The sequence below is a fragment of the Thunnus albacares genome, chromosome 2 (assembly GCF_914725855.1).
Source record: "Thunnus albacares chromosome 2, fThuAlb1.1, whole genome shotgun sequence".
Taxonomy (NCBI): Eukaryota; Metazoa; Chordata; class Actinopteri; order Scombriformes; family Scombridae; genus Thunnus; species Thunnus albacares.
Genome location: NC_058107.1, coordinates 31,008,668 through 31,032,001, shown reverse-complemented (window position 1 = coordinate 31,032,001; position 23,334 = coordinate 31,008,668). Strand labels below are relative to the sequence as shown.

The window sequence follows — 23,334 nt, the reverse complement described above, 5'->3', positions numbered from 1 at the left end:
ATCAACCTGAGCGGCAGAGGTGTAACCCTTGGAAAGATCTACATGAATGTGCAGGTCCACAGAAATCCTTCCAAATAGTGCAAATTTGACTGACTTGAGACTAACTACAAACTAACTAATTACAAACTAGACTAACTTGAGATTGAAATGTAAAGTTGAGAGCGATTATAATATAATAATAAATACTTCAGTACTACTATGATTCAGTTCTACTTTTCCGCTACAGCATGGTCTGGTATGACTAGTAGCTTATGCTGGCTAATGTTACCAATTCATTACATTGACTTAATGACTCTTCTCTTCTTGTTGTGCCATTTCATTTTGCTGTTTTGGTTTATATTTCTGAAATGTTATTTACACAGTACAGTAAATATTGAAATTTCAGTCACATCAGTGCTGTTTTTCATTTTGCCATTGGTTAATGTTATCTTTCTTTTCTCCATTAGATTGACAAAGCAGCGCACGGTGCAGCATTGGAGAAGATTTATTATTCCCTCTGCTCAACCTTCTCTTCTAGCATTGAAACTGAAACAACATCATTATAATCTCCAGACATCTGGTCATCATGCTGCAGTGACTTATAGACATATGCTTGTGCTCATTGTTTTTAATTCATCTCACTGTTATAAATTTCCATCACGGTCCTGCCTGCCAGATTCCAGTGTGTCATATCTCTGTCTGTCTCCAAGATTGTTTTTGGTGGCATTATCATTCACGTCATGGTCATGGACCGGAGCCAGGAGCTTGATTGGATCAAGAGTCACCGAACTTCCAGATTTAATTGAATTGAAGCCTTTCTCTCCCTAGGAGTCTATCAGTGCCCATGGGTAGAAAATACTAAGCAGAGCATTAACAATATGCATGAGATAGTCAAGGTGCATTAACTGCAGCCTTTAATGAGGTTAATAGCCATTGAATATCAATAATACATCAATGTTTTATGATACAGGCTATCTGTAAGTACCCATTCTCTTAGTCAGAATACATGTGACTGGATTTCAGATTGAATATAAACAAACCATTACTTTAGAAACTATATAGCCTGAATAAATATTTAATGAAAAATGTGATGATGAATGCAGCTCTATGAGATGGAGGTTGTGCCTATATGGCTGATCATAAATTTGAATCTCTATATCTTGATTGTCAAATATTTTCCGCTTTTTATTTCTCTTTGATGTGTTGGGCTTCACATACAGTATTGTCAGGCTGGAAAAGGACTTTTGAGTTTTTTGTTTTTTTTCCTCAAAAGCCTGGCATCACTCTCTGCCATGTTTTCCCTCAGCTGTTTGTCAGCTTGAAGGCAGCTCGATCATCCGACTAACTATCACAGTTAAAACATGTTTTCCCATAAGCCCCTGAGGAGAATTCTCAGAAGCTCTGTGGCTTCCGTTTCTGCTGTCGCTGCCCCCGACAAAAACACAAACACACCAGTCATGCATAATACTTCATAAAAGAGTATTTTTTTAGATAGTTGGGGGTAATGAGTCTTATTTTTCCTGAATTAATTATTGTTATTCAAATAATTATCACTTTTGTGTGTTGGCACACATGCCACATGCTTGCATCTTACAGATCAATTAGCAGGAATTTCACACACTAAAAGCTTTAATAGTTTTGTCAGAACACACCTCAAACAGATATCAGAGCCTCGCCTGAATCAAACGTCTGGCAGGCTCATGACTACTTCATCTCAACTTGGAAGTGGAGCTCTGCTGCTCTGTTGTTTAATAGAAGGGCTCGAATAAGCCCTCAGAAATCAGATTTCTTTTAAGCACAAAGAAAGCATTAGTAAACAGTGGATTTAATTGAGGAGTTGTAACTTTATGTGCAATATTAATGTGAGATTTAAGAACTTATTTACAATGAAATGAAAAATGACTTTTGACCCGGTATAATTAACAGCAAATGTCACAAATATTATACATATACAAGTTAGATTGCATAATGTGACTACATCATAACTGATTTAGCATCTTCTGTTCAATAACTGCGGTGGCCGTGAGGTGCAAAACACAACAACATTTCAGGAAACACGACATTTCGGAAAACACAACATCATTTCGGAAAACACAACAATTCACAAGACAACACTTCACAAAACACAACATTTCAGAAAATATTGTGTCATTGTGTTTTGTACCTCAGGGCCACCGTACACAACACCTGCAATTTCACAACTTTCAAAGTGAATCAAATTGTGAAAAATGATATGTCATAAATTTGCTGCTGGAATCTTTTCATTTCAATACAAACTACAGCATCATTTTCCATGTTTGTCATAGTCCAACCACACCTCAATTTATTGTACGGCTATATACCTATATAACTATAGCTATATAACTGAAGAGCAGCCACTCTGGCTAGAAGAAGCAACGTTAAATTTCCTTTAATTTCCCAAGATATTCGTGTCAGTTGCCCTAAAGATGTCATCAGTATGCGACTTGATCGACAGTGAGTGGAATGGGATTACAAGCAAGAAGAAACAAACACACATAACAGCTAGCTTAGGTACAGTGCTTTTACTATTTTTTAAAGACTTTTACAATAAAATTATTAAAATGTTTATCTGTGACATGCTGAAATGTTGTGTAATGACAGCCCAAGTTAAAAAGGAGTAAAAGTCAGCAAATCGAGTTACACATCCATCTAAAGTTTGCTAACATTAGCCACTATAAGCTACTGGTCATACCAGACCAAGTAAGGCTGTACAAACAAAACAGCTGACTGTTTGAGTTTGAGCAAGAGGGTGTTTTATCATTTATGATTGCAATGTTTATTTGTAAGAGGAAGATTGTGATTTCTTCTTTGAAAATTACATACTGTTGCTTTAAAATATGTGTTCTAATTTGAGTCCCAGTAAATATTGTGCTGCATTTAGTTCAATCAGCTGTTGAATACTTACTTTGCTACATAAAAAAACAAACGAACAAAAAAAAAACATCAGTTAAAACTCTTAAAAGTGTGCACAAGTTTCTTTGTGACCTTTGTGTCTGCCCGAAGCAGGAATGATGATACTTCTAAGGTGATGAAAGAATTCATGTGTTCAGTCGCTGCAACAACTGAGGTTACTGTCGATCCGTCAAGTGTCAAGTAGTAACCTCAACCTGCTCACTCAATGACAGACCCTTTGATCATCAGATAAATGGTTAAACCGCAATTCACACACACTCAAATACAATGTTTTTGTCATCTGTTCGATTATAAGTTGAACCGTACTCACTGTGAGTGACAACTGTCTCACAAACCTGGGATTACTGACATGTCTACTAATTAAATAAGCAGTCTTGGTAAAAGTAGCAACAAATCACAGACTGGTGACTCTGAAAGAAAGCTGAGGATAACTGAGAACAGTTTTTGGAATTCAGTGTGTCTAGAAATCATGTCATAATGTTGGTCAGTTGCACACAGCATGTTTGCATTTACCAACTTGGCCAGGCTGGGATCTTAGTATGACTAAGACAGCCAAAAGGACAAAAGGTTTCTTTGAATGAACTGCTTGGTGTCAGATGTTCAGGAGCATTATTTTGCCTTGATACATTGCTTCAAATAGTTACTCTACTGGGCTGCATTTAATAGAGTTGGGATGTTTTTGTCAGTTGGACATCATGATCAAAGTAGGTAGGATCCAGTTACACAATCATTTTGCCTTCTGCAACTTATCTCACTTTGGTAATTGTCCTTTAACTGAAGGCTCACAAGTTTTATATACACACTACAGGTACTGCGTCTCAGATTGTATATTATATTTAGTGTCCGCAGCTATTATCAGAATCAGAAACAGAATCATCTTTATTGGCCAAGTATGTTTACGCATACAAAGAATTTGACTCTGGTTTAGTGGCTCTCAATGTACTTACACAAAAAAACACAACAGTCTTCAGAAATATACAAAGAAATGACTATATACACAGGTGAAACTGTTTCTGTGAACTGTGAGCAAATACTGTGTACAAATAGTGCAAAGAAGTGAAAAGTGCTGAGATAAATAAAAAATGATAAAAAAAGAAAGACTTTATATACATATAGTAGGTGGTCATGTACAGTATATACAGCCTGTTCAAATATACAGTAATGAAATGTATTGCACATTTTGTATTTTAAACTAAGTAAATATGTATAATTTGTAGGTACAGTGGGTATTATAATACTTTCATTTAGCTGTATGCATTCTCATAGGCCTGTTTCTCCACACATTTCTCCACACATTTAATGTTTACAGTAATAATTGCTACTTGTAGAAATCACCAAGGACAATGGATCTGACAGGCCGATGGATTACATTTATGGTGTAGTTAGGTTTTATCTGTAATGGTGGGGGATGATTTTTATGTTTGCTGGCAAGAGTTCTGGCTAGTTCTGGCTCTAACCAGACTAGAGTGAGATGCTTTTTCTGTTTTGCCAGTTTGTGTATGCCATTAAAAATGAATCCCTCATTTTCTTTATTCATACTGGTAGCTGGTTTGGTGCAATAAGCAGAATTCCACACATACCAGGTCCTTATCAATATGTATAATACTTGTTTCTGCACTCACCTATGTGTGGAGCAGTTTCAGTTGGGTTTACTTTATTTCCAGGCAGTCATGTGGGTACACATTTTATGAATAAATAATAAAACATAAGACAACTGGTCTATTAAAGACCAACAGCCAGGCTTCCAGCACTATACCATATATATATGATTTGGGCTCCATCTCTGGCCCTTTATGGTCACTGATTCTGATTCTTTGTTAAAAGGCAGATGTTAATGTATTAAAAATTTTATATTGTATAATGTATATTTGTCATATTTTTGCACATCACCATTTACAGATGCATTGTGTTCACCAGCCGCCAGTCAAAACTCAGCCATCATTAAAATCTTGTCCTTTTTTTGAGGTCAACATTTACATAGTCTCCAGTATAGTAAAGGGTGGGAAAAAATAGCTGCAGCATTCCAGACTTCTAGTAAAACATGGACAGAAAAAAAAACAAGTGTGCATTAGAGGTGAAACTCTCTGCTTTCCTTTTTCTGCATATACATATATACCACTTCGGCAAACCCAGTCTGAGCGTATAATAACATTTGTTAGAATTCTAGCACCAGGAGTGAAACAAACCTCCCTCTTATGTAAAGAGCAAAATCGGGTAACATGCATGGCTCTATTCAAAACCCTCTCAAAATTATATCAAAAATAACCCCCCCCCCCCATAAACTGAATATAACAGCCTTTAGGCAGTACATTTCCCCATGACATCAAGCTCTGCAGATTTAATACTGTCGCCCCTGATAAAATATTCATCTGTACAGTACTGCATGGTGAGTGGCCATTTAAACCACAGGGAGAAGTGAATTGCCCTGCCATTCCCCCTCACCCAGGTAATCAGACCCAAATTGAAAATATCCAGCCGCCAATTTCAGTCTGAGTTTCAATATTCCCTGCCTGCCAGTATGATGTCACATTCTCTACGGCGCCTGGTGGCTATAAAGGTGGAGACAATATAACTGGCTTATGAATGAGATTTGAATTTCATGGCCCAATATCATTTAGAGTCCATAATTGTGCAATATGTATCCTGTACCCCTAAAAGGCAGCCCACTCATTCAGATTTGAGTGGGGAAGCACTTGGGTCATAGGAAAGGCATCAAAATAATGGAGCCATACATGTGTTCCTATCAACAATCATATTGCTATTTCTTTGCAGATGCCAGGTCCTATTCTATCAGCCACATCTTGATAAATGAGAAAGGAAGATTGAACAATGTCCTGGAGGATTTGCAGCAGGCTTGCAGCTTGACACTCCCTGCAAGCCTGCATGTCTGTTATCAATACTTGCCAAATTCCCCAACCTATCTGTGGCTCTCAGCCCCAAGCCCATTAATTTCTACTGAAGACATAAATGATCAAAAATGGGTCACAAATACACAGTTTATCTTTGAAAGAGGTTTAATAATATCCAAAACATTTCTACTTTATACTTTAGTGAATGCTACTCAAACAGAAGTAAACATGATTTTGTTGGAGATTATTTTCAGCTGCAGATTTCATGCTCTGTTGAGAACACAAGAAAATATGTGGTTATATATCAAAATAAATACAGTGCCCATGTTAATGCTATTGAAGGAATATGTCACCCAATGCAATACTGTGGCTCATGGATCAATAGTTTTTGGACAACAATGAAGCTTCATGGCTCAGTAGAATGAGCTTTGGCTACACAGACAGTACTTGTTAGTACGATCAAGGATAATAGGTTCATTGTATGTTTGGACCTTTTCATTGGATTTGTTGACAATAGAGAAAATTATGAAATATCACCAGACTTTTCCCTTAAGTGAGAAAATTTTGTGCTCTTGTAATTTGACTGAACTAACCCTTGAAATGTTGCGCATAAGGAACTTGTCATCACAGTTTGTGAATGAAGCTGAACTACAATAGTTTGTGAGAGTTAAAACTCATTATGTAGCCACCTGGGATTAAAAGGATGGGAACATTTCCAGTTGTCTTGGCAGGACCGGCGGGCTCTCCACTGTGAGGGATTACTGAAATAAGGGATGAGGATGTCGCTGTGATGTCTTGGATATTGCTTCCCGCTGGTGCTTAACACAGCCTCGTCAGTCACATTTTCTGAATACCTCTGAGCTGCACCCAATCATAATTAAGGTGATGCCAGAGTCACCAAAGCCCAGCTAACGATGCTATGCCGTGGCATTGTGGAGAAGATGTAAAGAAGAAAACTTGATCAGAAGTTTTTAAAAGGATACTAATAAGCATAGAGGGAAACAATATGTTTAGTGAAATTGGGAACATTATGTCCCCAGACTATACCAGGCTATTATTCACTGCACTCCACCAAAGAAAGACAATTTGATGAGACAAAAGGAGCGAGGAGCTGCCTCAGATGTGACCACTGTGCCTCAGAGGGGAATTTCTATTCTGTTTTTCACCACCAGCTGGTTAATCTTCTTCCTCTCCATCACCTAATAGAGTTCATACTTATTAAAACCGGACACAGGGGAAGCTGAATGGGGCAGAGCATCCTGGTGAAAATACAACACCCTCTTGAGAGAGGGGAGTGTGAAAGCAATGCTAGTTCACAGGGCACACGTCATAGAGCACATGTCAGTTTTTGATGCTCAACAACAGGTCTATTATTTCATCTTTGCAATATGATCACCATATTTCAGTCGACCATAAAGAACGTTGGCTAGAGGAGAGAAGAGATTTAATATTGAAGGATTCTGAGTAGCATTTAAAACAAATCAATACATGGCAACAAGATTAATTAATACTGCCAGCAAATGAGAGCTTGGTTGAGAGGATTTGTAGCTCCATCGTTAGATGCGTGCAGTTTTATTAGAGCTTTTTCTCTGAATTGTCTCCTTTTTCTGATGCCTCGCTGCATGCATTTGTGTTCTCTTTGGCTTTACTGAAGAGGATAAACATGTTGAAAGTGACTTTGACATAGTGATTTCAGAGTTTTACCCTCTGCCACTACAGGCAATAGTCAAACCCAGGACATGTTTTGCATAGTTATAGCATGGAAGTGTTCATGTCATCGGTCAATTTCAGATGGCAACTAATAATGTTAAGGTGTCAACGAATAATAAGTGGTCTGCTCTGGTAACGCAGGAACTGGTAGCCAAATGAAACAATGACAATCAGGCATCACAGGTACAGACAGTCCTGTACAGACAGACCAAAAACAGTCTTTGAAAGCAACAAATGAAAATTTCCCCTCTATATATAAACTGGGAAGAGTTAATGACTAACACAGTGCAGCTGGACAAGCAGGTGAACAAAATCAGATGATCAACTGAAGAAGAAACCCAGAGAGGAGAGGAATAACAGGGTCTAACTATTGGAAATGATCTGACGCAAAATGTCTGTGTTGTTTTTCAACACTTAAATTACCCTTGGGATTAATAGAGTATAATTTTATCTATTTCCTGCCAAATGAATATATCACCGTTTTCTGATAAATAGTTAATTCCCAGTCGCAATTAAATTCCCGAAAATCCCAGTTGCAATTATTCTTGGATAAATTGTAATCATGGTAATTTCCATATGTGAATGTAGATTAGATCACTATATCTGTATCAAAGCTGTGCTACCCTGACAACACAATGCTAAGCACTTAAACACTGAATAAACTGTACATTTGGTCCTGTTGTTGGCATTGGTTGCTCTCAGTTTATCTTTGCCCTAGAAGCACTAATTAACCGAGCTGCCTAGTTGTTAGTGCTGTTTCTTCCATTTCAGCAAAACAGCACTGCTGGTTGAAGGTCATGCCGGTAAAATTCAAAACATCCAGTGTATTGTTAATTGAGGTTAAAGGGCAACATGTTTTTGGAGCAGCTTGTTTAGTCCACATACACTTGATTTAGTCTTTAGATTTTAGACTATCAACAATAAATACATACATACATACACACATATACACTACATTTTAATTCCCCAAAATGTGTCCACATGTTAAGAGTGTCTTTTGACTACTCACTTAATGAGGTTTCCATGTTCTGTTCTCTAAGAACAGAGCAGCAAACAGTGCATTGTGTTGGTTCTTGAATGTAAAGTAGAGTGGAATAAGTATGTTGTATCACAGAGACTGTAGCTCATACACCCAGCTTGTTGACTACTGTGTACCACACTAATTAATTTCTCACCAACAAAGAAATAATGGAGCATAAAATGCTGTCTGTTCGCTTGTGGTACAGCAAGTACGACATCTGTAGTGGTTAAATTTATAACAAAGTCATATCCAAAAAAGGTAAACAACTGCAGACAACACAATATAAAATTGATTTCCAAGTAAAGTTATAGATGATCAAATAATGTATCATTTTCAAGGGTGGACAGCCTTAACCTTTATTCCTCTGCCAGAGGGTTTCCTGATCAGGACATGTGCTGCATGATAATCTGTTCTTGTTGGACTTTGCAGCACAGTCCTCCTCTTTTGGTCGCTGACTGCCACTGTGTGGTCATAAATATTTAACACAATTCTCATGCAGTCAGGTTGAGACTCTTTCACTTTATAAGCCTTAACAAATTTGATAACCTTCAACAGTCACAGTAATATTTTACACTGTAGGTACAATTTGAGCACAAATTGGAAAAAATATCATATTGTTCCTTCCAGAAAAGAAAGAACAGTTTACTCTGTACCTGGGGGGAAAAACAAATTTTGTCTCGTGTACGAAAAATTTCATTCTTGCTTTGCCAAAACAACTCACATTGTTCCGCCAACACCAGCGTGTCCAGCCTCCATCATCCATCATCATCAAAGAAAAGGTAAAAAAAACCCCACTGTGACATTATTGCAATGTACTGCCTTGTATTTCTGAACCCATTTTGTTGTTTAGTTGTACATTTTTGTCTATTTCTCCATAAAGTCATGTCACCCATGACAGTTTGGATGACATGACATTGGGTTTTGACATTTATAGTGGGGATAAAATGATGCTTTTCACCTTTTTGAAACATCAACAGCATAGGTCAGGATTTGACATCAGTGTTTTTTTTCCTAATCAAATAGTCAGGCCTGTTTCGAGAGATGTCATTTTACACCAGTGATCAGCAATCATACAGGAAGAAGAGGTAGACATGGGGCCAAGAGGTTTCAGGCACTGACCATGTAATCGTAATATCCCCAGTTTAAGGTTGGCGGGGGACCTTTGTTGCATGTTAACCCTTCGCTCTTCCCTGTCAGATCAACTTTATCTACTGTCTAATAAATGCAAAAATGGCCAAAAATATACTTAGTCCCCCTCCAGTCAAAAATTGGCTTAGCTTATTGTTCCTTTAGTTGGATGTTTGAACTTCACTGTGCAGAACGATGTATGTGCAGAAGTTGACACTAGAGGGCTGTTTTCACAATCATCTGCTGAATGTGAAAAGTTTTGCTGTGCTCACCTTAAATCTGAGTTTAAGGCGTGTACTTACAATTATGATTTGTGACATCACAACTAGTTTGGAGCCAGTCGTGGTCCAGTATGCAACTTACACAAGTGTGATGTGGAAACTTGAAGCCTCCAGCGCACATATACTGAGAATTGACTTTGAGTGAAGTAGGAGACATCAGCAGTTAAACTTTTGAAATGGAAAATATTTGCATATTCATAGATTCATAGATTTTTTAATGAAGGAGTAGATGCATTTTCATTAACATGAAGGAACTTTTTGTGGAAAAAACATGTCAGACACAATTTATTATTCCAAGCAGAGTATTTTTATATATCATAAAACAGGACTGGAGGAGATCTTTAAAAAAAAAGAGGCATGGACAAATTTCTTCACACTGTGTTAAAGTATCTGATGAACAAAAATGTGCAGTAATTAGCTATAGACATCACACATTCAAGAAGTTGAATTTTTTTTTCAATGGTACATATCACGAGTGGGTGACATTGACATGGGCAGCACACTGCGGTGGTAGGACAGCCCGTACACAGGACTCATCCTTGTATGACGGAAATTGTCCACCTTGCCAAACTGGCGCAGATGGAAGAGGAGGGTTAGCTTTTGGGTCATGGTCCTGAGTGCCAGGAAGGAGGCCAGGATCTGGGTGAGCAGGAAGATGAGGTAGAGGGAGTGGACAGCTCTCTCCAGAGGCAGGATGATAATTCCTTCATCGGTCAGGAAGAACAGCAGTACTGGCAGCTGGAACATAAAAGAGAGGAGCCAGAAGGCTGCCAGCTCTGGCGTCTGATGATAGCAAAGGAGAGAGAGAGAGAGTTTGGGTTGGTAGATGGAAGCGATGCGAAGATAGAGCAGTCAGGCATCGAGTGCTTCAGTTGTATCCACATAAAAGTGCAGATACACACCTTCATGGACACACATACACCTACACACACACACACACGAATTCCATAGACAGTTGTAGCCAAGAGTTGATTGTTTACACACACAGGCAGAATACTTAAGCAGCCACTTCCTCCGCTCTGTTATTCAGGAGACGAGTTCATAAAAGAGCTCTGTGTTGTGGTTCAGAGAGGATGTTGGTTTGAATTACCTTTTCTTTAAGGTTGCCAATGTAGCCCAGATAAAGTCGGACCACTTCAATGACTGTGAAGAGGATCATCCCAGTTATGAGCAGAGCCTGGTAGTACCCAGGCAGATAATAGAACTGGAAATGAAGCAGAGCTGTAACTTCAGTATGTCAGTGTACATGAGCAGGTATGGAAATATCCTTTCCTCACAAGGAGTTCTGATACTTAAAAAGAGACTACTATTTAGTAGCCAAAAATACCTTAAACACAGTAAAAAATTATGATTTCACTAAGTTTCAGCACATCTAAAGTACAACTCCAAACCACTGTGTGTATAACTTTAATGAAATTATAATCTTCCACAATTTTCTGATGGCATTAGTTTTTGTTTTTCAGAAAGATTAGATAATCCTAGTGAAAAGTGGTGCAGTCTACTTTATTCACCTCAGTGTTTCTGGGTTGGATCTTTCTTGTTAGATGCTACCACTGTGGGGTGCCATCGTTACAAGTTTTGCAGTTTGACACACTGTCTTTAAGTGGTTTTGATTTAATACATCTTTTTACATACTAAATACTAAGTATGTTTTATATACTTGAGTGTACTTTTTCTTTGGTAAAGCCTTTAAGTGCAATAAAGCTATCAGTCACCAGAATAAACTCTGTAATTTGTCATTTGATCCAATCACTCTCATTTTGAATTTGCTTTCATTTTATGTTATGAATAAAAATGTAAGCTTGGTGTCACTTCTCTTCCACCCAACTAACCTTTACTTCCAACATGAAAACCGCTGAGAACCACCAACAGGGAAAATAAAACATGTTGAAGTAGAGGAGCATCTGAAGGGGAAGGTGAGAAACCAACTCGTTGACCACTGCAAGGCAAGTAACAACAGTACATGAACACTAATACTCACTACTTATTATCCATTATCAAAACATTAGCAATCAATCTTTAGCAATATTTTTGATTGCTTTTTTAAAATTTGCTTTTCAATGTCATCAAGACACCATTAAAAGCAACACAAACAACAGACAGAATAATATAAACACCTTATGAAAAAGGACTTAACTCTCATGCAGCTGAAAGACAATTACATTAATTACATTTGGTCAATGCCAGTACTTTATGACTGTATAAGGCAATGTAAAACAGCTAAGTTTTAAAGAAACCCAAACATATTGTATGTGTCTACAATACAGGAACATCAATAACTGAAAAACAGCAGCATTAATTACAAGTTGGAGTTGAAACTAACCATCAGAGATATTATTTATTTCAAAATTTAAGGATAAACCCCTTAAGATGTGCCATCTTGTTTTTGAGGGGGTCCTTGATTATGTTCAGTACAGTGTATTATACATACTGTACCTTTAATGTTTACAATGGTGATTAATTTTCTTCAGAATATGCCCAGTAGTTTATTCCGTTAAACTGATATTGTCTGCCCCTTGAAGTGAGTTTGTCTAAATTATAATTACATGTATTCCATGTCCTTACTATATTTTATTATGACGCATTCTACATCACTATGATATATGTTACAGCATATTAAACTAGACATTTATACAACAGCTGCAAACAGTCTCTTGCCAGTAACCAACCAGAAACATCCTCCTGCTCCCTGGTGAAGTCACTATCTGCCGTCCTGTTGTTGGTGAACACAGAACCTCCCATGTAGGCCAGACCCATCTGCAGGTTCTCGGGAACAGGTGAGTAAAATACAGGCATTGTGGGTAGAGATGGTGATCATGACCAAGCTGCGAAGTCAGGAAGTGTAACCGTCCAAAACTGTGTTCGTGTTTCTATGTCTGCTAATCCTTGTTGTCTTAAGTCACACAAATGCACAAATGCATGCGCACAGAGATACAAATGGACACACACAGACGCATGCTGGCAGACGCTACTGTTAATCAGATTATAGTGAAGGAGGCGGGTTGAGGATTAGGCTGAAACAGTGGCATGGCAGTTGTTAGTCAGTTAGTGGCCATTTATTATGCTCAGTAAATTTGTTTATCTAATTAGAGAAAAAATGTGTTTCTTAAAGTCTACAGAGAAAAAAATAAGGACAAAAATGAAAACCGGAACAATGCCTGTTAAATAAAGAAAAAGGAAATCATAATCATAATATAATAATATATATTTATAGAGCACTTTTCAAAATCCAAATTACACAGTGCTTCACAAAGGCAGCAAATTAAAACAAGACAAAACTATAAAATATGATGGCAAGAACATAATTATTCCATACAGATATGTGATTCAGTTTACTGTATGTACACTGTCCAAAATTCAAGGTAACTGGTGAGAGAAGGAAAATAAGGCTCATCAAATGCATTGCCCCAATCAACATTTATTGTAGTGTTTCAAAACTCCATTTTTTTAACAGCAGTGTCTATAACCCTGCACAGTGCACCCGGCCAACAAGTCCTCAGAATGGTGCCTGGCCTATCGTTTTGGCCTTGGGGCCCCACTCGTCATTAATGTGGCCAGGGTGCAGTGGCAGAGTTTGGCCACAAGGTGTCATCACAGCTCGTCCCTGGGGGCATGCATGGGGAAATGCTGAAACTCCTCTGGCACCTCTTCCCCTTTCTGGGACCTCTTGTAGAAACCGAGTGAGTCTAACAGGCTGCTGATCTCGTCTGCCTTCATTTTCTTCACACGAACAGTCTGAAGTGTCGGGAAGCACACACACAATCACAGAGAGACATGTGGACTCGTGGTTAAAGGCATTAAATAATGAATGTAATGTTTCTATAAATGAGATACGTATATAGCTACACACAAGTATATGCATGCAGACATACAAGATCTTTTGATTCAAGTTAGGTTAGGCTGATTGTTTTGCCAATATCTGTATTCTTTAATTTGTTCTGTTGCTGCTGATATGATGGCTCCTCCTGCTAATTTATTTTCATTTATTTGTTCAATAATATAGTCTCTGCCAAAAATATTAATTCAAAGTCAATTTACGGTCTCACATGAAACAATAAATGAAAACAAACATAATAACCTGAATGAGACAAAATAAAAACTCCCACATAAGTCATAAAATGGAAAATAAAAGATAAATACCCTAGGAAAGCAATAAAGTATGGAAGCAGTTTCATATTAAATCAGAACAATGACTCTTTATGCATTCAGAGGAAGGTTATGCTAAAGAAATTCATTAGTATTAGTTTCAGTGGAGAGTTTTATTGTCCTGTGCTGGTATAAATGCAGGTTCAGGGGCTTTTCTTAACAAAAATAAGTCTGTGGGGAAAAATTGAACATTTATAATTTGGGGGAAATAAAAAGGTTCAAATCTATATCAACATTGGTACCAACTATCCTATTTCAGGACAAAAATATTGCTCAGCTGTCAGAAACCTTTATATACTTATCTCACTCTCCCTCTTTCTTGCCATTCTTTTTTTTTTGTACCTCTTTCTTGCTCCTTCAAACACACTCTATCTGCGTGAGTCTGTGTGACAGAGGATTTGATATCAGATGCAGCAGTCTTAAAACCTCCCTACATGAATGTGTCTTGACTTTCTGGTGCTCTCCAGATAAGCCCCATCACAAGGCGGATACGTAAAAGATCCCTGAACTCACATCTCACCTTTACAACCTCGTCCTTTTCGTTATAGAATATCAGACGGGGATTCTTCTCCTCCGATGAATCATATTCCAAGTTGTGGCTACACAGGAAAGAATGGATCAAGGGAAAAAAAAACAGGTAGGTAGTGTTGTGAAGAATAAGGCACATCCATCTGTTTAGCTATTTTTAGACTCACTCCTCATGATTTCAACTTGGAAGAGTGGAGTTTTGGAAAGCTTTGAGGCACTCATAGAGCTGGCACTGGACTTGGCAGCTTACTAAGAACACTGTTTTGTTTATGAAGGAGGTCATGAGAAAGTCTGTGGTGTTTTTTGTTAAGGTCACATCTCACCAAAAAGCCTGAGGAAAATAAAAAAGAACACAAGGATACTACAAAGCCCATCGCTCCAAGAGAAAATGATGGAGCTCGGGCATTTTCTTTATGCTTCATCCGACCACACTAGGAGCCTGCGGGGATGACAACAGACAGTTGTTAGAACAGCATGACAAATAGCATTGTGCACGTTTCATTCTTTTGTGTGATCAAAGGTGCCAGAAATAGGTTTCGTATCTCAGCAGAATACAAACTGACATGACAGCACAGGGCTTATCCCTCGTCTTACTCATTTCCCCAGTTGCTCGTTGAATGCTATTACTATGTCTCCCCGCCATGTGCATATTTAATTTCAGACTTTTAAAGTGCTCATATATCTGCTCTGATATCACAAAATCCTACACAATTTATGGACATTACAAAACATCCAGATGAAATCTTGATGTTATCCATGCTGCACACGCTTCCATCTGTACTCACCAACAGTTTACCTCTGGCTATAACAGGCTTTTCTTCAACCGCCGTGTCATTGGTTTTCTCTGACGCCCCAACGACAAGGGCAAGAGTGAGCACCAACAAGGCCCACATTTTATGACAGAGTAGTGTCTTACAGTGCTTCTGCCTAAGTTCTTACCAAGAGAATAGTTAACCTTTTGATCTGCATGGGCAATTTCTCAGGGTGGACAAGCCCATGACACATTCCCATAGGGGGGGGCAGTGCCTACCTGTGTTAGATTTTTCTTTCTGTTTCTCAATCATATCATGCTTAACCTAAGCAGTGTGTCACTGTTTAACAAACTGGCCTACATACAGATGTTTTTTTTTTGCTGTAGTCTTGTTTATTTAGCTGTTTTTGATTTTTCAAAAGCTATACAGAGGCCCCTGGCATTATAGTTTCTTCCACATCAGATGTCATTGGGGGTCCAAAGAAACCATGGAACATCTGTGCTCTTATCAGTTTTTCCCATGCAGCAAACGCGCAGGTGGTTGATGACCACTGAGAGCCAGCCACGCACTCATAGCTGCTGAAAGCCAAATTTCAGCTGAGCCAGATTTGAATTGCAATTGTCCTCATGTATCTCTTTTTTTAAAAATAATTATTTAGAAATAAGAAAGGAGTTTTGGGATTTCTCGTAGGATAGTATCCACATTATATATGTGAAGGGGACATTTCTACATTCTTTGACTTAAACTTGCTGTTCACCAGTTGTTAACAACCAAAACTATGTCACAGGGGAATTTAACAAATCATTTCTAGTCACATGTACAGTATATTTTAAGACTTTTTTTTAGGGAACTATGCCCAAAAATCAGGAACATCAGTGTTTCAAATGTCAAGCTTTCCTCAACTGAGGTTCCTTTCGGTTCCTTAATCATTTTTTGATATAGCAAAGCCCCAAAAACTGTCACTTTTTTGCAAGACTTGTGGAACACATTTTTACATTTTTTATTTTTTTGTTTTGTATATTTTCATTTATAAATGTAATTATTTAACATGTTGGGAAATACACAGTACCAGTCATCAGTTTGGACACACTTTCTCATTCATGTGAATGGGAAAGTGTGTTCAAACTTTTGACTGGTACTATATGTTTATTCATTTTCTTGCAGAGAGCAATATGAGAAGATCAATGCCACTCTCATATTTGTGCATGAAGCTGGAAACTGGGGAAATCAGCTATGCTATTTCACTCCAAAGTTCAAAAATACATCTACCAACACCTCTAAAGCTCAGTGATTAACATGTTGTATCTTGTTTGTTTAATCCAGACACAAACAGAAATCAAAGGACGATTTGTGGTTTTTGGCTTACGTGCTGCACTGTACTATTTCTTAGCAAATAACAGCCAGCCATACTGACTTCACGGAGTCTGGTGGTCACAGTTAGGTTGTAACACAAGTAGTAGGCAGAACGATAAACTGTTGTTGTTCATCAAACTGTTGTTCATCAAGACTTACACTCGATAACTCTCTCTAAACCCACAAAATGTTGTTTTTACATCGCCATTAACTCTTATTCTGTATGCAGATCCTTATTTATTAATATCCCCTGTCTCACCATTTTATATCCTAAAATAGTTTTTCAAACCAAAACACAATCTTCACACAGATACAATCAAACTACTACATGGCAAGCCTCCAGTATCTTTCTTACTAGAAGTTGCATGAGAAGCAATGTTTAATTCCATTGTGTACTCGTGTTTGAAATCAGACCTTATGACATCATGACACATTTGCACTGTGTTAACACCCTGAAAGAGGAAAACATCTCTCCCTTCCAAGTTAACCCAACTTTTGTGTTGTGAAAAAGCAACTACATTAGGTCACCACAAGAGGGCAGTAACACCCATATTTACACTTCCTGGCAGTTTGGCGGGTAAAATGTACTTCCAAATCCTAGCCACAGACAATTATGTTTCCAACAAAAATAAACCATTCCTGCCTGGAATGCTGAAGCAAAACCATCTTTCTGTCTCTATCTTTTCCAGACACAGAAGGCTGAAGCTCAGAGTCCTGTGCTCTGCATGTGCTGTTTGAGATTATGTGTCAAATGGCAGTAAAACAGTCCCCCCCTTTTTTTTTAACAAGGTTTCCTCCCCTTGGCAGCCATTGTAAACCTGCAGACCCGTACGCTCCCCTTGCTGAAGTTTTACGTTTGCGTCTTAAAAGTTCTTACGAAGTGGATTTTCCCTGAACGAAGCTTGGACAACTTAACTTAAATTGTTGATTCGGCAAAAGAAAGTTGATGAGAAAGACGAAGAAAGAGCACAATGAGCGGTGGGGGTGGGGTGATCTTGCCATGGCTGTGCGCAGAGTCCTCTATATGTGTGGATGCATACCATATGTGTTCACAATCAGCATGTTTCAGCTTACATCACGTGGTGCTTGCCAAAAGGAGACGTTGTTATATTAATCTGCTGACAAAGTGGAAAATGCAGTCATTTATAACCAGAGGGTTATGGAACAGAGACATAGTCGATGAAAACATTTAAAAATTTGTGGTGAGCAACTTTTTCCAGTAGGAGTTTTTGCAAATTACAACAATTGCAGCTGGCAAAAGATCAAACGCTAAAACACCTCACTGTAATTCTGCCTCCTTCAGTGAGCTTGTTATAAAGACACACACTTCCTGTTCCTCCAAAGCACCGTATGCTGCCTACCAGCTAGGGGCATGTCAGTTTGTGTGTGTGTGTGTGTGTGTGTGTGTGTGTGTGTGTGTGTGTGTGTGTGTGTGTGCTCTCTACTGTACCAGTCTATGATGTGCACACTCATTTGGGAGTGAAAGTATATTAACTCTAGTGTCTATTTCTCTCAATTGTTTGTATGCTTAAGGATGAGCAAGGGAGAAGAATAAAAATATAAGTTTGAGTATAAATAGTTATTGTGTGTGTGTGTGTGTGTGTGTGTGTGTGTGTGTGTGTGTCTGTCTGTCTGGAGCCTCGGGGCAACTGGTGGGAAAGCCTGCTGCCTGTCTGCCTGCTGTGCTCCAGCCTGGTCATAAAGAAGAGAGGCAGTGTTGAAGGAAGTGCAGGCCATGTGGAGGGCTTCATTCAGTGAGAGTACAATGCTAATGAGTGTGCCGTACTGTTGTACAGTAAGTGGACATAACCTCATTAAAGTTCACGTTCAAGGTGCAAAATATTATTTCCTTTTCTTGGAAAAATTGTTTGTCCAGTGTAATGCATAAAATAACATCACATCTGGGTGGGAAAATGAACAGGAAAAGCCAGTTCCTGTGTTTTTGTATTGTTCTCTTATGGGAAGCTTATACATATAAAATACTCTTTTTTTCATTCCATAAATTGTTGGTCTGTTGCATTTGTTTGTCATGATGCTCCTGTATTGTTCATGAGATAACTTATAAGCTGAATAAAGAGCAATCATAGTAAATTAAGCAATGGACAGAGGGGAATAGAGGAAAATGTCTATGCGTGACGGTAACTGTAAGCAAATTTACAGCTCATGGAGTAAACGACAACGTCACCGAGTTTGATTTAGCTTGTGGTTAGCTTGAACCTACGACCTAAAATAAGTGGCTCCATTTTTCCCCACATAGGGAGGCCGCAGAAGGCTCTGAGACGCTGCTGGCCTTGGCAGAGAATCCGTCTTGTACAGACACGGATGACGAGGATGATTTGCTGCCAGTGACCTTATTTGCAGTGTCTTTGTTATGTTGTTGGTAAGATGAGAGAACACTCCTGCTTTTTACTAAGATTATAGTCTATTCACTCAGATTTGTATCTACAGCATATGATACAGTATCTGACACTTGGGGAAGTATTAATTATGGGAAATTGACTTCTCCTGGAACAACTGATTTCTTTTGAAACAATGCACTACTCTAAATGTTGATTGAAATAACACAGCAGTGGTTCAGCTTGCAACTTGCATTGATCTCTTGAACTGGAGATAGTTTTTGCTTGCTTTTCCCTTATTTCTGCCCTTATGTCATTTTTTTCTTTCAGGAAAGATTAGGGTACTTGACATGTGAGTAGTACATTACATAGTTTTTTATTAAAAAAAAGTATTTTGACACAATTTACTGTATATCCAGAGGGCTGAAGGGATTAAGCTCTTACACTTCTGTTCTAAAAAGGTAAACCTGCACAAGCTCAAACTCCACTGACAGAAAAAATGTTAACAGAAAGAACTCAGATAACTGGCAACAGTGTCTGACTGACAAGTAAGATGACAAAACTAGTATTTTATGGATTATCACATCACAATTTTGGGAGGAAGTGTTTTAAAATAAAATTAAATACGACTTGCTTTAATGACAAGTCTAGAATTACAATCTATGTGAGGAATGATCTGCTTTTCGTGTGGCAAGGTGGCCACTGGCAAAGTATTCCTTCAGTCTCACAATTTGCGTTTAGGCCGTGTGACAGTATACATTTACCCTGCTGAAGAGTCCTTGAGGTAATCATCGTGAATCCTCATACACTCTGGGACGTTGCTCTGTAGTTGACCCTGGCCTCTGACTTCTCTAGAGGAAAGGCAAATCAAAAGAGACTCTTGTCCTGAGCCACGACCGTGTTTATGACTTAGTAATAACAGCACATTCTCAAGAATTCGGCAGTGACAGTTTGTTGCTTTCAACACGATATGTGGGTCAAGTAGGAATAATTTCACTGACAAAGATTCCAGTGTTTACATATTTAAATGTGGAACAGGATAAGGTGACAGATAGGCCTGGTAATGACATCATGACAGATGCGGGAGAGGGTTTGGCGTGGAAGTGGGAAGGGGGTGAGGGCGGCGTAGGGATTTGCACTGATGGATGTCCAGTTGCTGGCCACATCAGAGGAGCCGGGGGGCAAGCAGACAGCAACCGCTGCTCCCCTCCCTCTAATCTCTGCCTGTGTAATCAGAAACACATGGCTCCCCATAATGGCTCCAGTGTTGTCCTGTGAAGTAGAACAGGGCTGTGAGGGTCGTGTACACACCAGCACACAGCCACGGTGATGGTAAATATACAGCAAACACTTCCTTTCACATGCCAGTGCACTGCAACCACATATAGTAAATGTGTTCTGGCATTAATATACAAGTAAAGGCAACTTCTCTGCCCTTTTTTAAGTTATCAAACTGTGTCTGACCAAATAAACCATGGATAAGAAGGGTGTGAATAATTCAGACCTGGCCTCTGAGTCACAAAGATGTGATAAAGCAAATCCGATGTGGTCTGAAATAATGGGGGAAACTTTCCTCCAGGCTAAAGGCGAGTAATGCTGCATCGACATGTGTTTATGTGACTGGTCTTGGCAAAAAATTGGAGTGAAAGTTTGCGTCTCAAACAACAAAGCTGTTGTAAGCTACAGTTCGTCGGTCACAGACAGGACTGATTGTCGATACAGTTGGGGTTCAGTGCATAAAAACATAAGACATCTGCTTATTTTCCCTGGGTTTGGGCAGGCACATTTGGTCTTGTGATCATTTTCCGTCCTAATATCTGGAATAAGGCAGCAGCTCTCTCTCTCTCTCTCTCTCTCTCTTTCTCTCTCCGCTGCTCCAGGTTGGAGTGAGAGGCAGAAAAGAAAAAAAAAAAAAAAGAAAACTTTGGGTCAGCCTGTGGAATTATGTGAAAGCTGAAACCTCAAGCCACATTATGAAGTCTGAAGTCCCACTTTACTGCACAGATAGCGGATGGATGGGTGTGTGAGGGAATAAAGGATAGGGGGAGGGGGGAGAAGGAGGAAGGAGTGAATGAGGGAGAAGGAAAATAGGCTACAGAGAAAAACATGAGAGAGGGAGAGAGGGTTTAAAAGACAGGAAAGGAAGGAGAGAAAGAAAGGAACAGAAAGAGAGAGCATCTGACTGATCTGCTTTCTATTAGCCATCCAAATACTATAATACACTCGTTCCATAGAATTATGCTGACAAAGGGGGAAAAATCCAGGGCAATTTGAAGTCCCAGACAACAGTTTGCACACCCCTCCATGTGAGAGAAACGGGAAAAAAGGAAAAGAAAATCTCCATCTGGATAGAGAGCGACTGTGGCCTTATTACAATTCTGGCAATTCATATTCATTTGTATTTCCACATTTGCAGAACTAGTCAAGATGAAAACTGTGTGTACTGTTCGTGTCTTCCAGAAGCACTGTTTGGTCACAGCTTGAATAATGATGCATCGGTTTGAGCTGATACAGACACATCAAAGTGTGCTGAACTAAATAGTAGTTTTACCGACTCATACACTGATTTTAATTAAGTGTAATACTGATCCCAAACCGAGACTCCTTCAATCTCAATGAAGCAGCTCTTTTGACCTAGTTTTAGCACATCACCAGCTTGTCTGAGCATCTGTTTGGGAGGTCGTCTCGTTGTGTAGTTGCTCTTAATTTGTGCATTAAGAGCGGCCTATTTCAGCTTTGTGCCACTGTGAAGAAGTTTTGGGTCTATTATAACGACTATCTTAAATCACAGAATGAGTAGATGTCACTGGAAATCTATAAACACACGTTCGATGCTGGCTTTGTCCCCCCCCCCCCATTCTGGTTGCGTGCTGACCTCAGTTCTCAGTGGTTTTGGCTCAAGAGAAGCACCAGCTCCATTTCCAGTAAATGTCATTTCATAGTTACTGCATTTCCACAGGGCTGAGAAACAACATTTAACGTGTAAGGAGGACTGCAATTAGACAGTGTTTCTCGCAGACAGCGCGTCGACAGGGATAAGAGACGAAAACAGCATTTTCAAATCTCCTCCGGTCGTGTCTGATGCAATGAATCAACCAGGGAAATGACTGCATTTTAGGAAATCGTAGTGCAATACATTTATGTTAGGCAGCCAGTCAGTCGTTTGAACAATAGAAGAAAAAGCTAATTTTCAATTGAAAATGTCAAAACCTCAGACTCTTGGGGTTTTTTCAACAGGTTTTCCAGACAAATAAAGGGATTTGCTTAGAAAAATGTCTTTCTATGACCCCATAAAATCTTTCCTTTATTTCTTGAGCATACGTATGCATGCAGATAATAAAAGCTGCTTCACACTGAATGCCATTTTACAAGATTACAACTCAGATGGAATAAAGCCTAATCTATTATCCTGAACTTACATGGGCACCAGAAAACGGCTATTGACTCAGTCCACAGTAGAATTCATATTTTCAACCCCTTTCAAGTGTAACTCGACTCCACTTTCTTTCTGCTTTGCATTGCAGAAAATATTTGTCTTTTTCCCCCTCACTCATAAATTTCTTTCTTCCTCTCCTTGCAGGGACTGAAATGGCTACCAGATGTGGTTCCAATCTGTTCCCGTTGCTATGGAAACACAGGGACTGGAATAGGTTTTCTGAGTCCAGGGCTTTTGGCTGACTCATAGGGCCTGAGTTTTAAAGCGTTGCTGTTTCTATAGAGTTGGCACACTGAGGGGCGCAACAGCTCCAATTCATGTTTAGACTGGCAGACGACATGTCATTGAACCCCCTTCCCACACTCCTAACCCTGACTCTTCGACCATGCTTTGTGTTATCCTGTATAGTCACTCCTTTGTATTCATTTGTGTTGCAGGCCGAAACAGATTTATGTTTCACACATCGACCTTCAGTACCAAGTCAATAAAAACAGCAAAATATTACTCTTAGCTGACTGCAGAGGGGATTTAAGAATTCCAAGTTTTATAATCATACACAGACTTCTCCCATTTCAATCAATTAAAAAGCAGCAGGCTCTGAAATCCATCACAAGCCGTACACATGCTCAATCAACCCAGTTTATCCTGAAATGCTGTGCAGTGGTGACACGCAATGTACATTTCCAAACTGTGACTTTCCCACAACATGTTGATGAAAAGCAAGAGAACATTGTGTTGGCATGCTCAGCTGAGACTGAGGATGGGCAGATGGAGGCAGTTGTGTCAACATTCCTCTCCATCCTGGCACTGAATCAGACTTTGAGTCACATGTCACATGAAAAACTGGATGATTTGGGGGTGGGGGTGGCGTGGGGGTGTAT

General features: G+C 39.1%; 2 protein-coding genes across 2 annotated transcripts; both read right to left on the bottom strand.

Moving 5' to 3' along the window:
• Positions 1 to 10,186: 10,186 nt before the first annotated feature.
• zgc:112294 (transmembrane protein 17A) lies at positions 10,187 to 12,836 on the bottom strand. The gene is made up of 4 exons (XM_044337566.1): positions 12,572 to 12,836; positions 11,735 to 11,841; positions 10,993 to 11,106; positions 10,187 to 10,685 (listed from the first exon to the last, which is right to left on the bottom strand). Exons 1-4 carry the CDS (start codon positions 12,696 to 12,698, stop codon positions 10,359 to 10,361), a joined length of 675 nt encoding a protein of 224 aa, XP_044193501.1. The 5' UTR covers positions 12,699 to 12,836; the 3' UTR covers positions 10,187 to 10,358.
• A 386-nt stretch (positions 12,837 to 13,222) lies between these two features.
• Positions 13,223 to 15,508, bottom strand: selenoe (selenoprotein e). Its single transcript, XM_044337681.1, has 4 exons — positions 15,362 to 15,508; positions 14,939 to 15,015; positions 14,569 to 14,647; positions 13,223 to 13,637 (listed from the first exon to the last, which is right to left on the bottom strand). The coding sequence occupies exons 1-4, from the start codon at positions 15,467 to 15,469 to the stop codon at positions 13,494 to 13,496; spliced, it is 408 nt and encodes a 135-aa protein (XP_044193616.1). The 5' UTR covers positions 15,470 to 15,508; the 3' UTR covers positions 13,223 to 13,493.
• Positions 15,509 to 23,334: the final 7,826 nt, after the last annotated feature.

Coding starts and splice junctions, on each gene's coding strand:
- zgc:112294 (XM_044337566.1), bottom strand. CDS start 12,698: ATGCCTGTATTTTACTCACCTGTTCCCGAGAACCTGCAGATGGGTCTG. Junction 11,842..12,571: donor GGAGCAGGAGGATGTTTCTG/GTTGGTTACTGG, acceptor CTTGCCTTGCAG/TGGTCAACGAGTTGGTTTCT. Junction 10,686..10,992: donor TTGGCAACCTTAAAGAAAAG/GTAATTCAAACC, acceptor TGCTATCATCAG/ACGCCAGAGCTGGCAGCCTT.